Source organism: Rhinolophus sinicus, linkage group LG14, assembly GCF_036562045.2.
Source record: "Rhinolophus sinicus isolate RSC01 linkage group LG14, ASM3656204v1, whole genome shotgun sequence".
Classification (NCBI taxonomy): Eukaryota; Metazoa; Chordata; class Mammalia; order Chiroptera; family Rhinolophidae; genus Rhinolophus; species Rhinolophus sinicus.
In genome coordinates, this window is record NC_133763.1 from 28,408,283 (window position 1) to 28,421,773 (window position 13,491).

Below are 13,491 nucleotides of genomic sequence, written 5' to 3' on the forward strand. Positions count from 1 at the left end.
GGCTTGATTGTAATAAATTCCTTTAGCTTATCCTTTTCTGGGATGCTCTTTATCTCTCCATCAACCTTAAATGATAGCCTTACTGGATAAAGCAATCTAGGTTGTAGGCCTTTGTTTTCCATCACTTTGAGTATCTCCTGCCACTCCCTCCTGGCCTTCAATGTTTCTGCAGAAAAGTCGTTTGAAAGTCTTATGGGAGTTCCCTTGTATGTAACCCTCTGTCTTTCTCTTCCTGCTTTTAGGATTCACTCTTTGTCTTTAAGCTTTGCCATTTTAACTATAATGTGTCTTGGTGTGGACCTGTTTGGGTTTATCCTGGTTGGAACTCTCTGCACTTCCTGGGCTTGTATGTTGGTTTCCTTCATCAGGTTAGGGAAGTTTTTGGACTTTATTACTTCAAATATGTTCTCAATCCCTTGCTTCCTCTCTTCACCTTCTGGTATTCCTATGATGCGCATGTTGTTGTGCTTGATGTTATCCCAGAGGTCTCTTAAACCCTCTTCATTGTTTTTTATTCTTTTTTCTTTCCGTTGTTCTGTTTGGGTGATCTCTGCTAACTTGTCTTCTAAGTCGCTGATTCAATCCTCTGCTTCATCTAGCCTGCTGTTAATTCCTGTAAGTGAGTTCTTTATTTCGGTAATTGTGTTCTTTAGTTCTAACTGGTTGTTCGTTATGATTTCTACATCCTTCTTGATGTCTCTAAGCTCCTTAAACATTCTTATCATCAGTGTTCGGAACTCTGTCTGATAGGTTGGTTACCTCTGTTTCATTTGGTTCCATTTCTGGAGGTTTCTTCTGCTCTTTTATTTGGGATATGTTTCTTTGTTTCCCCATTCTGGCTGACTCTCTGTGTTTGCTTCGATGTATTAGGTAGATCCCCTAGAGTTCTTAGTTCTTGCTGGGTTGTCTTATGTAGTATGTGTCCTTTATATTTGACTTGCACTACTTCGTTCTTCTCCTCTGCGTGTGCTCCAAAGGTGACTCTTGTGTTGTGTATGTTGTCCTGTTAAAGAAGATCTTTAATTGCTTTTCTCTTGTGAGTAGGTGGGGTTAACTCCTAGGCTGACTAGTTGTTGACACTTGGCTCTGCCCAATGCAGGGTGTTCTGCTGTGTAAGGGCCACTCTCACCACGTTTATTCAACATAGTATTGGAAGTCCTAGCCACAGAAAACACAAGGAAAAGAAATAAAAGGCATCTGAGTTGGAGAGGAAGAAGTAAAACTGTCATTATTTGCAAATGACATGATACTATATAGAGAGAGAATGCTAAAGATTTCACACACAAAAAGTATTACAGCACATAAATGAATTCAGTAAAGTAGTAGGATACATAATATTTAGTCACAAATCAATTGCATTTTTATACACCAGTAAACTATCAGAGAAATTAAGAAAACAACCCCATTTATAACTGTATTGAAAAGAATGAAATACCTAGGGATAAATTGAACCAAGGCAGTAAAAGACCTGTACTCAGAAAAGTCTAAGACATTGAAGAAAGAAACTGAAGATACAAATAAATGGAAGGCTATCCCATGCTCATAGATAGGAAGAATACCATTGTTAAATATCCGTACTACTCAAAGCAATCTATAGATTCAATGAAATCCCTATCAAAATAATACCAATGGCACTTTTCCCAAACTAGAACAAGTAATCCTAAAATTTATATGGAGCTACAAAAGACCCTGATTAGCCAAAACAATCTTGAGAAAGAACAAAGTTGGAGGTATCATGTTACCTGATGCCAGACTATAGTACAAGGCTGTAGTAATCACAAGAACGTGGTACTGGCATAAAAACAGACACATTGATCAGTGAAACAGAATAGAGTCCAGAAATCCGCACCTGTATGTTCAGTTAATGTACGACAAGGGAGACAAGAATATACAGTGGAGTAACAATAGTCTTCAATAAATGTTGTTGGGACATTGGTCTTAGCAATATTTTTTTGCATATGTCTCCTAGGGCAAATACAACAAAAGCAAAAATGGGACTATATCAAGCTAAAAAGCTTTGCACTGCAAAGGAAACCATCAACAAAATGAAAGAGTCTACTGAATGGGAGAAGGTATTTTTGCCAATGATACATCCAATAAGGGCTTAATATCCAAAATATATAAGGAACTCACTCATACAACTTGACACTAATATACAAACAATTTGATTTAAAAATGGGCAGAGGATATGAATAGCCATTTCTCCAAAGAGGACATACAGATGGCCAATTTACTTAATGAAAAGGTGCCCAACATCATTAATCATCAGGGAAGTGTAAATTAAAACCACAATGAGATATCACCTCACACTTGTCAGAAGGCTCAAACAAGTGTCGGTGAGGATGTGGAGAAAAGGGAACCCTTGTGCACTGTTGGTTAGATTGTACATTGGTCAGCCACTGTGGAAAACTATTTAAAAGGCACATGCACCCTTATGTTCGTTGCACCATTATTTACAATAGCCAAGACACGGAAACAACCTAAGTGTCCATTGATAGATGATTGGATAAAGAAGATGTAGTACATATACAGAATGGAACATTACTCAGCCATAAGTAAGAATGAAATCTTTCCATTTGTACACGTGGATGGAGCTAGTGGGCATTATGCTAAGTGAAGTAAGTCAGAGAAAGACAAAAACCCTATGATTTCACTTATATGAGAAATCCAAAAAAAAATAAAAATGAGCAAACAAAATAGAAACAAACTCAGATACAGAGAACAACCTGGTACTGGCCAGATTTGACGGGTTGAGAGGCTGGACATAAAAGGTGAAAGGGGTTAAGAGGTACAAATTGCCAGTTACAAAAGAGTCATGGGGATGTAAAGTACAGTATAGAGAATCTAGTTGATAACATTGTAATAACTGTGCATGGTGTCAGATGGGCAGTAGACATATCAGGGCAATCCCTTTGAAAGGTATATAAATGTCTAATCACTGTGTTATACACCTGAAACTCATAATACTGTATGTCAATTGTAATTGAAAATAAATTTTAGGGGGCAGCTGGTTAGCTCAGTTGGTTAGAGCACAGTGCTCTTAACAAGGTTGCCCGTTCAATCCCCGCATGGGCCACTGTGAGCTGCTCCCTCCACAACTAGATTGAAACAGCTACTTGACTTGGAGCTGATGGGTCCTGGAAAAACACACTTGGAAAAAAAAAAGATAGGACCGGCCCAGTGGCTCAGGCGGTTGGAGCTCCGTTCTCCTAACTCCAAAGGCTGCCGGTTAGATTTCCGCATGGGCCAGTGGGCTCTCAACCACAAGGTTGCCTGTTCAACTCCTTGACTCCCGCAGGGGATGGTGGGCTCCACCACCTGCAATTAACAACGGCAACTGGACTGGGAGCTGAGCTATGCCCTCCACAACTGAGATTTAAAGGACAACTTGATTTGGAAAAAGTCCTGGAAATACACACTGTTCCCCAATAAAGTCCTGTTCCCCTTCCCCAATAAAACTTTTTTTTAAAAAGTAGGAAAATAAAATTTTAAAAATCAGAGTACAGAAAAATCATTGAATCAACTGCAGAAAAATATTTGCAAAGGGAAAGGCTTACATTCTTTAAGATGAACATTTGCATATATTCATCTTAACCTAAATCTTTAAGGTTTTGTGATACACTCCAGTTTGTTGGAATTCTCAATAATTGTCCCTTTTGCTTGATTACAAATGAGAATCTCTGATTGCCAATGGGTATTCTCAAGCTGTTAAGTGAAGCACCAAACAAGAAAGATAGTAACAGTTTTGGGGGAAAGTATAGAGCTCTGAAATTCCTTTATTCTACTTTGTTCCACTGTATCACTTTTCAACTATTACTTAAAATGAAGATTTAGTCAACGGTTTATAATACAGTATGTTATATGAATAAACAGTTTACAAAAGAATACATTGTGGAAATTTACTCCCAATCTGAAAATAGTTGTTGATGACTTCACTCACTACATGTAAGGAATTAGGCTAAATACTCGAGGACAGCGAAGATGAGAGAGCCATCATTTTGGATCCTAGGCAGGGTCAATTTTAACCTGGACCTTGAAGACTAAAAAAGGATAATTAAAGAAAATAATGGGCATTACTTTGTGTTTTTAAAATATGTTTGACAAGTATGCACAGTCAAGTTTATTCTTTGGAAAACACATCCTCTATGTGTTTCCTGTTTATTTGAATGATACAAATGTTTTTAGTATCAAAAATGAGAAATTTTTATTGGAATGATGTGGACAGTTCTTCAATGAATTTTATTAATGGAATTTCACCAGCGGTCACCATTCAGACATCCCACTAGTTTGTGAGACAAATCAGCCTTTTTCACTTTTCTGTTTAGCGCCTGCTTTGCCTACCTTTTAAAAATGATTTTGTAGTTTTCATAGTTACCAGCTTCTCATCTGACTATGGCCCGCCTCACTTTAGTTATGTAGCCTTGCCTTCTTCCTCCACAATGTTACCAACATCTCTGCAGGATGTTGTGCATAAGGTGCCAACTTCAACTCTAAATTCCTTACAGGGCTGCATGATCTTCAGTGACTATTGGTGCCAGCTCTGTGTGACTAAGTGGACTGTTTGCTCCACAGTTGGTTTGTTCTTTTTTGTTTGGTTGTATTTTACGTGCTCAGGATCCTACTGGAATTGCTTACTATTTCACAATCAGGGCAGACTCCCTTTTCCAATTAGCCAGCTTTCTGTGTTATTTTATGGCTAACAAATCACAAGTATTCTTCCTTTATCATCACAAGTAGAAAATAGAGTTCTTACAGAAAGCTTCAGTCATACTGACAGGTTTTCTGAGATCTCTGTGAATTCCAGGTTATCACTGGGCTGAACCAGAGAGCATTCCATTACTTTACTGAAGCCGTGCGGACAGCTGAGGAGGAGGTTTGGCCTTCCACCGGGGGCCAGCAGTCTGCAACTGGAGTAATAAATGCTTATATGACTCTGGTGGATTTCTGTGACCAACAGCTCCGCAAGGAAGAAGAGACTTCATCAGGTGAATCACAAAAGAAAAAAATTAGTTTGTCACACTATGTTAGCATAAAGTGTTATGAATTTTGTACACATTTTGGTTTCCTACTTGTGTGTTTGTTTTAAATGACAAATTCTGGGAAACGTCTTTTTAAGAAGGGGATGACTTCTACAAGCAACATGACTTGCTGTCTCTTCTATCCAAGAGTCAAGCTATCTTCAGTCTTTCCATTTGCTTAATTTATACTTTCATGTTTTGCTTGTAGCTTTGGTATTATTAACTTACGTGTTGTGCCTCCTGCCTTGGAATAAATTCAATAACCAGCATTTGCCCCTTTTGTTACCAGCCCAGGGAACAAACTACTTCATGCAGAATGGATAATCTAATAGAAAAGTTCAGCTTCAAGATAGAAACCTTTACGTATAGTCCAAGATTGTGTCTGATGTTGATCTAAAGAAAACAATGATATACTCAGGATACAAGCAAAAATATAATCATTTGTTAAATTTATAATTTATGTCTTAGTGTATATATTGACCATTTTCATTTTTCCTGTCCTTGTTAGTTATCGAGTCCTTAGAACTACAGACATATGCAGTCCTTGTGGTGGACAAAATGTTGAAAGCTTTAAAATTACATTCCAATGAAGCCAGGATGAAGTTTCCCAGACTACTGCAGATTATAGAGCAGTATCCAGAGGAGACCCTGAGCCTAATGACAAAAGAGGTTAGTATTTTTATTGTAGTGAAAGGGAACTTTACAGAACTTAAAGACATATTACTATTTATATCCACATTAATGTGTGTAATGCATATATTATAGCTTTTCCTAACCAGCAATGAATTTTGCTATATTCCGAGAACATATGTAATTTAAAACATGTATAAAGGAGTTTTCATATTTACCCATTTTCCTCAATGAGTGTTGATAATGCTATGTCTGAATAAGGACCCCAAGAAATAGAAGAGGAGATATATTTGGGAATTTCCTGTAGCAGTTTGCTGCCACCCATAAAGACTAAGCTGTATTCTGTAGCATGTGTTAGTACCTGTGTATGCTCAGTGTATTATTTAACCCAGGGAGAAAGGGGTATGTTTCAGCTGGTATCCTATCCCCAGTGACTCTAATGCCTGCAAGCAGCACCATGTCCACAGGGAACCTGAGGCCTCCAAATTCACCGTGAGCAGCTAGTGTGTGGGGGCACTCAGGAGCAGCCCGCAGTCTCCCACATGTTCTGCCCACCCCGTGTATATCCCTGCTGTCCTCACCCCACACAGGACTGCCTCCCCCTGCTGCCTTCCTTTCACTTAGGCCACGTCTATAAAAGTGGCCTTCCTGTCATAAATGCCATCTGAAAGGCTCCTTAATGACTCTTACAGATGTTTAACTGGAAAATAGGGCCAAGCTTTGACTTAGTAATGTAATATTTCAAAAAGGGTGACATAGTACTCTATTAGCCTTATAGAATACGTTTTTAAACAATGCTGATCTCCGTGCTGTGGAGATTCAGTGCCTGTCAGGCCTTTACCACAACTCTGACCCTCTTGTGGATTTGGAATGGTGGGAATTTTTTCAGTAGCTCTTAGAAGATTAAAGTAAATTCAGAAATGCAATATATATATATGTGTTTTTCTTAAAGATAAGTAAAGAAATAAGTTACATTTGTTTTTTCTGAATATTTTATGTATACATAAAAAGATAGCATTTTAAACTTGTGAAAAAAATTAGAGTATTCGGTCAATGTTATTATGACACTGGGTGAGACACTTGCAATGGGGCAGCTAACGTTTATTGAGGCCCCTGATTAGCTATGTGGAATGATGCATTTTATCCTCACATACCCTGCTCTTTCCTCATTTTACAGATGAAGTTAGGAAGCTTGCTCAAGTTCACTCCTTATACCAATATTCCAAGTAAATCAGATTTTATCTTAAAATTAACACTTTAAAAAGCATTAGAGGAGAATATGAACAAATATTGAAGTTGTTCTAGGAGAAAGAGACAAAAACCAGAGCCATAAAGGAAAATAATTTGACACTTCTGTTCAGAAAAAAATATATACCATATACAAAGCTAAAAAAAAAAACACTAGCAGAAAAATATTTTCAATACATATTAGAGACAGAGTTGATACTTCTACTCTACAAAATAAATAGACCAGTAGAAATGGTCAAAGAAATTCATACATGATTAACATATGTAAGGCAAATACACAGACTGTTGAGCCTCACTAATAATGAAATATGAAAATTTAAAATTAGATATTTTTCACTCCTCAGATTGACAATGAATTTTTTTAAAAATTGATGGTGTTCAGTGTTGGAAAGGATTTTGGAAAGTAGTTAGTCCGATTCACTTTTAGAAGTGAAAATTTAAAGAAGGGGATCAAAATAGCACGTGAGGTGAACCTCTGTAAAGCTCCCCTGGAATTTACAACGAATCGAACAACAATAACTCCACAAAGGATTCCCTGCACAGCAGAGAGGCAAGACGAAGAGGCCCACTACTGAACTCATCTACAGGTGGGCGAATCGCGTGAGCGGGGGAGGAGGGAAGGGAGAGTGCGGAGACGGAGCCGGTGCAGGACGCAGACCTAGCTCAGTGCTCCCAGCTCGCTGCATCCTGGAACTACCGCAGCTGCGGACTGCTAGGGCTCCGGTTATGGCCCACAAGGCTGAGGGGGCAGCATATAACACCGCTGAACTCAACGCTCATGGCAGGGACCTCGGAGCAAAGACTGAGGGAAGAAGGCTGAAAACGGTGGTTTAAGCCCTCACTGCCAAGCAGAGAACGAAGCCTCAGGCACTGAGGCTAGCCGCCCCCTCCCTACCCTCCCAAAACTCGCCCCGCCCCCACCTGCCCGGTGCTAGAAACGGAACAGTAGCAGTGTCAGATCAAAAGAACAGAATATTTGCTGTTCTGAGAACTGTAGACCTCAGACACAGATTCGCAGCCCAACTAGTTCTGGCAAAGGGGAGGGAGCTGTGGAAGCAGGACTGGCTGTGGTGGTGGACGCCACAATTGCTCTGGGCCACCTCTGACGACTCACCCTGCACCTGGCCCCACCTATCTGGGCAGATCCCTGCAGAAGTAAACAGAACTGCTGAAACATACGGGCTCTGAATCTGGGGCAGGAAGAGCTTTGGAACTTCAAAAGCACTCCGCATACCCACCGGGACCCTGCATCCTGTGACCCAGGCGAATTATTAACAGAGGAGAAGCCCGTCTCCCACGGAATCCCCCCATTGTGTGAGAAGCTGGAATAGTGCAGAGAAAACATAGCACTACCGTGTGAGAGAGAGAAAAAGACTGCAGTCGGAGAAAAAATAAAATATTCTACCAACAAGTACTGCAAAACAAAAGAAAGACCTCTTCCTATCAACCTGTTGTAGAAGCCACTCCTGTAGATGTCTAGGAAGAGAAATAATAAATCAGTAATTGCCATGAATAACCAAGGCAAGAAAACAGCTCAGAAAGAAAGTGAAAAGTCTCCAGAAAAGGAACTTAAAGATATGGAAATATGTGACTTAAATGACAAGGATTCAAGATTGCAGTTCTGAAAAACTCAACGAGATGCAAGAAAACACAGAAAGACAGTTTAATGAACTCAGAAACACAGTCAAAGAACAACATGAGCATTTTAGGAAAGAGATTGAAACTTTAAAAAAGAACCAAATAGAATTTCTGGAGATTAAGAACTCATTAGAAGAAATTAAGAATGAAATAACCAGCTTAGGTAGTAGAGTTGACCAGATGGAGGAAAGAATCAGTGACATCGAAGATAGAAACCTGGAAATTATACAGATGGAAGAAGAAAGAGACTTGAGACTTTAAAGAAATGAAAGAACTCTACAAGAACTTTCTGACTCCATCAGAAAGAGCAATATAAGAATAATGGGCATACCAGAAGGAGAAGAAAGAGAGAAGGGAACAGAAAATATACTCAAAGAAATTGTTGATGAGAACTTTGCAAACTTGTGGACAGAACTGGATCCTCGAATCCAAGAAGCAAATAGAGCACCTAATTACCTCAATTCCAACAGGCCTTCTCCAAGGAACGTTGTATTGAACCTGTCTAAAATCAACGACAAAGAAAGAATCCTCAAAGCAACTAGGGAAAACAAGACGGTAGCCTACAAAGGAAAGCCCATTAGATTATCAGCAGATTTTTTCAGCAGAAACTCTCCAAGTCAGGAGGGAGTGGAACTAAATATTCAAACTATACAAACAGAGAAATTATGAGCCAAGAATAATATATCCAGCAAAGATATCCTTTAGATATGAAGGTGGAATAAAAACCTTTCCAGACATACAAAAGCTGAGCGAATTTTCTAATACACGACCTGCACTACAAGAAATACTAAAGGAGGCTACTCGACCACCATCAACAGGGACAATTTGTGGCAACCAAAACATAAAAAGGGGGAGAGTAAAGGCCTGAACTGGAATATGGGAATGGAGAAAGTAAGTGTGCTGAAGAAAATAGAATACTCTAAATATCAAACTTTCTTTTACATAAACTTAAGGGTAACAACTCAAAAAAAATCAAGAACTGAAATATATACTGTAATAACAGAAGAAACAGAGGGAAACATCCTAGAATACCACCACACAGAAATAATAGACAACAACAAAAAGGCAAAGAAACAATGGAGACACAGCCTTACCAGAAAACTAAAGATAGAATGACAGGAAATCCTCACATATCAATAATCACCCTAAATGTAAATGGACTGAACTCACCAATAAAAAGGCACAGAGTAGCAGATTGGATCAAAAAACTAAACCCAACCATATGCTGTCTCCAAGAGACACATCTCAGCTACAAGGACAAGCATAGACTCAAAAGGAAAGGGTGGAAATTGACACTCCAAGCAAATGGTACCCAGACAAAATCAGGTGTAGCCATAATGATATCAGATGAAACAGACTTCAGGGTGAAAAAGACAACAAGAGACAAAGATGGACATTTCATAATGGTGAAGGGGACTATACAACAAGAAGACATAACAGTCATCAATATTTATGCCCCCAATCAGGGAGCACCGAAATACACCAAGCAACTACTAACAGAACTAAAGGGAGAAATTGACCAAAACACAATTATACTAGGGGACTTAAATACATCATTGACAGCTATGGATAGATCATCCAAACAGAAAATAAATAACGAAATAGCAGCCCTAAATGACACATTAGATGAAATGGACATAATTGACATATATAGAGCACTTCATCCTAAAACATCAGACTATACATTCTTTTCTAGTGTACATGGAACATTCTCAAGGATAGACCATATATTGGGACATAAAATCAGCCTCAGCAAATTTAAGAAGATTGAAATCATACCAAGCATATTCTCTGATCACCAGGCTTTGAAATTGGATATCAACTGCAAAAAGAAAGCAGGAAAAACCACAAACACCTGGAGATTAAATAACATACATTTAAAGAACGACTGGGTCAAACTAGAAATCAGAGGTGAAATCAAAACATACATAGAAACAAATGACAATGAATATACATCCTACCAAAATTTTTGGGATGCAGCAAAAGCAGTTTTAAGATGGAAATTTATCTCATTACAGGCCTATCTCAAGAAACAAGAAAACTCCCAAATAAATAACCTCATGTTACACCTTAAAGAACTAGAAAAAGAAGAACAAGTAAAACCCAAGGTCAGCAGAAGAAAGGAAATAACAAAAATTAGAGCAGAACTAAATGAAATAGAGAACAAAAAGACAATAGAAAAAATTAATGTGACAAAGAGCTGGTTCTTTGAAAAGATTAACAAAATTGACAAACCCTTGGCTAGACTTACTAAGATAAAAAGAGAGAAGACACTAATTAACAAAATCAGAAACGTAAAAGGGGAAGTTATCACGGACACCACAGAAATACAAAGGATCATCCAAGAATACTATGAAGGACTATATGCCACCAAATTCAACAACCTAGAAGAAATGGACAAGTTCTTAGAAACATATAGCCTTCCAAGGCTGAACCATGAAGAACTGGAAAATCTAAACAGACCGATCACCAGTAACGAAATTGAATCAGTCATCCAAAACCTTCCCAAAAGCAAAAGTCCAGGACCAGAGTGCTTCACTAGTGAATTCTACCAAACCTTCAAAGAGGATCTAATACCAATCCTGCTCAAACTCTTCCAAAAAATTGAAGAAGAGGCAGTACTCCCTAACTCATTTTATGAGTCCATCATTACCCTGATACCAAAACCTGGTAAGGACAGCACAAAAAAAGAAAACTACAGAACAATATCTCTGATGAATACTGATGCAAAACTCCTAAATAAAATTCTAGCAAATCGAAGACAACAATGCATTAAAAAGATTATTCATCATGACCAAGTGGGTTCATCCCCGGGGCACAAGGATGGTCCAACATCTGCAAATCCATCAATGTGATACATCACATAAACAAAATAAAGGACAAAAATCATATGATTATATCAATTGATGCAGAAAAAGCATTTGACAAGATACAACATCCATTTATGATTAAAAACTTAATAAAATAGGTATGAAGGAAAATACTTTTACATAATAAAGGCCATATATGACAAGCCCTCTGCTAATCTCATAATTAATGGAGAAAAACTGAAGCCCTTTGCTCTACGTTCAGGAACACGACAGGGCTGTCCCCTATCACCTCTGCTTTTCAACATAGTGTTGGAAGTCCTTGCCAGAGCAGTCAGGCAAGAGAAAGAAATAAAAGGCATCCAAATTGGAAATGAAGAAGTTAAATTATCACTCTTTGCAGATGACATGATGCTATATATAGAAAACCCTAAAGACTCCGCTAAAAAGGTCTTAGACACAATGAACGAATACAGTAAAGTTGCTGGCTACAAAATCAACATACAAAAGTCCATTGCATTCCTATATACTAACAATGAAATCTCAGAAAAAGAAATACAAAAAACAATTCCTGTTGCAATTGCAGCAAAAAGAATAAAATACCTAGGAATAAACTTAACCACGGATGTGAGGGACCTAATGCTGAAAACTATAAGACATTTTTGAAAGAAATTGAAGAAGACACAAAGAAATGGAATGACATTCCGTGCTCATGGATTGAAAGAATCAGCATAGTTAAAATGGCCATATTACCCTAAGCAATATACAGATTTAATGCAATCCCCATCAAAATCCCAATGACATTTTTTAAAGAAATAGAACAAAGAATCATCAGATTTGTTTGAAACCACAAAAGACCCCGAATAGCCAAAGCAATCTTAAGAAAAAAGAACAATGCTGGAGGTATCGCACTCCCTCACTTTAGCTTGTACTGCAGGACTACAACCATCAGAACAGCATGGTATTGGCAGAAAAAACAGACACATAGACCAATGGAATGGAATGGAGAACCCAGAAATAAAACCACATAAATATGGACAGATAATTTTTGACAAAGAAGCTAAAAAACATACGATGGAGGAAAGACACCTCTTCAATAAATGGTGCTGGGAGAATTGGATAGCCACATGCAAAAGAATGAAACTGGACTGCTGTCTGTCACCATGTACCAAAATTAATTCAAAATGGATGAAAGACTTAAGCATAAGACGTGACACAATAAACTGCATAGAAGAAAACATAGGTACTAACTTATGAACCTTGGGTTCAAAGACCATTTTATGAATTTGACTCCCAAGGCAATGGAAGTAAAAGCTGAAATAAACAAATGGGACTATATGAAACTTAACAGCTTCTGCACAGCAAAAAAAACCACCGACAAAATAAAGAGGCAACCAACTGAATGGGAGAAGGCGTTTGCTAACAGTGCCTCGAATAAGGGGCTAATATCCAAAATATACAAGGAACTCATGAAACTCAACAACGAAAAAACAAACAACCCAATTGAAAAATGGGCAGAAGACCTGAAGAGACATTTCTCCAAAGAGTACATACAAATGGCAAATAGACATATGAAAAAATGCTCAACATCACTAATCATCAGAGAAATGCAAATAAAAACCGCAATGAGATATCACCTCACCCCAGTCAGAATGGCTATCATCAACAAGACAGATAGTAACAGGTGTTGGGGAAGCTATGCAGAAAAAGGAACCCTCATACTTTGTTGTGGGAATGCAGACTGGTTCTGCATTTATGGAAGGCAGTGCAGAGGTTCCTCAAAAAATTACACATAGAATTACCATATGACCCAGCAATCCCTCTCCTGGGTATCTACCCAAAAAATCTGAAAACATTTATACATAAAGACAACGTGTGCTCCAATGTTCATTGCAGCTTTGTTTACGGTGGCCAAGACATGGAAACAACCAAAATGTCCTTCTTTAATGAATGGGTAAAGAAGTTGTGGTATATATACACCATGGAATACTATTCAGCAGTAAGAAAAGATGAAATAGTACCATTTGTGACAACATGTATGAATCTTGAGAGTATGATGCTAAGCGAAATAAGTCAGAAAAAGCAGAGAACCATATGATTTCACTGATATGTGGTATATAAACCAAAAACAACAAAAGAACAAGACAAAT

At 38.2% G+C, this 13,491-nt stretch overlaps 1 protein-coding gene across 3 annotated transcripts in view; it reads left to right on the top strand.

The window, feature by feature from the left end:
- PRKDC (protein kinase, DNA-activated, catalytic subunit) overlaps positions 1-13,491 on the top strand; it is a 270,539-nt gene that overhangs the window by 238,899 nt on the left and 18,149 nt on the right. For 2 of the 3 annotated variants that reach the window (XM_074318994.1, XM_074318995.1), the window contains exons 72-73: positions 4,805-4,985; positions 5,527-5,687. In XM_074318994.1, the coding sequence (XP_074175095.1) occupies positions 4,805-4,985; positions 5,527-5,687 (342 nt within the window). Of the gene's footprint in view, positions 1-1,969; positions 2,059-4,804; positions 4,986-5,526; positions 5,688-13,491 lie in introns of those variants that run through there. The other variant, XM_074318996.1, reaches the window with a different exon arrangement.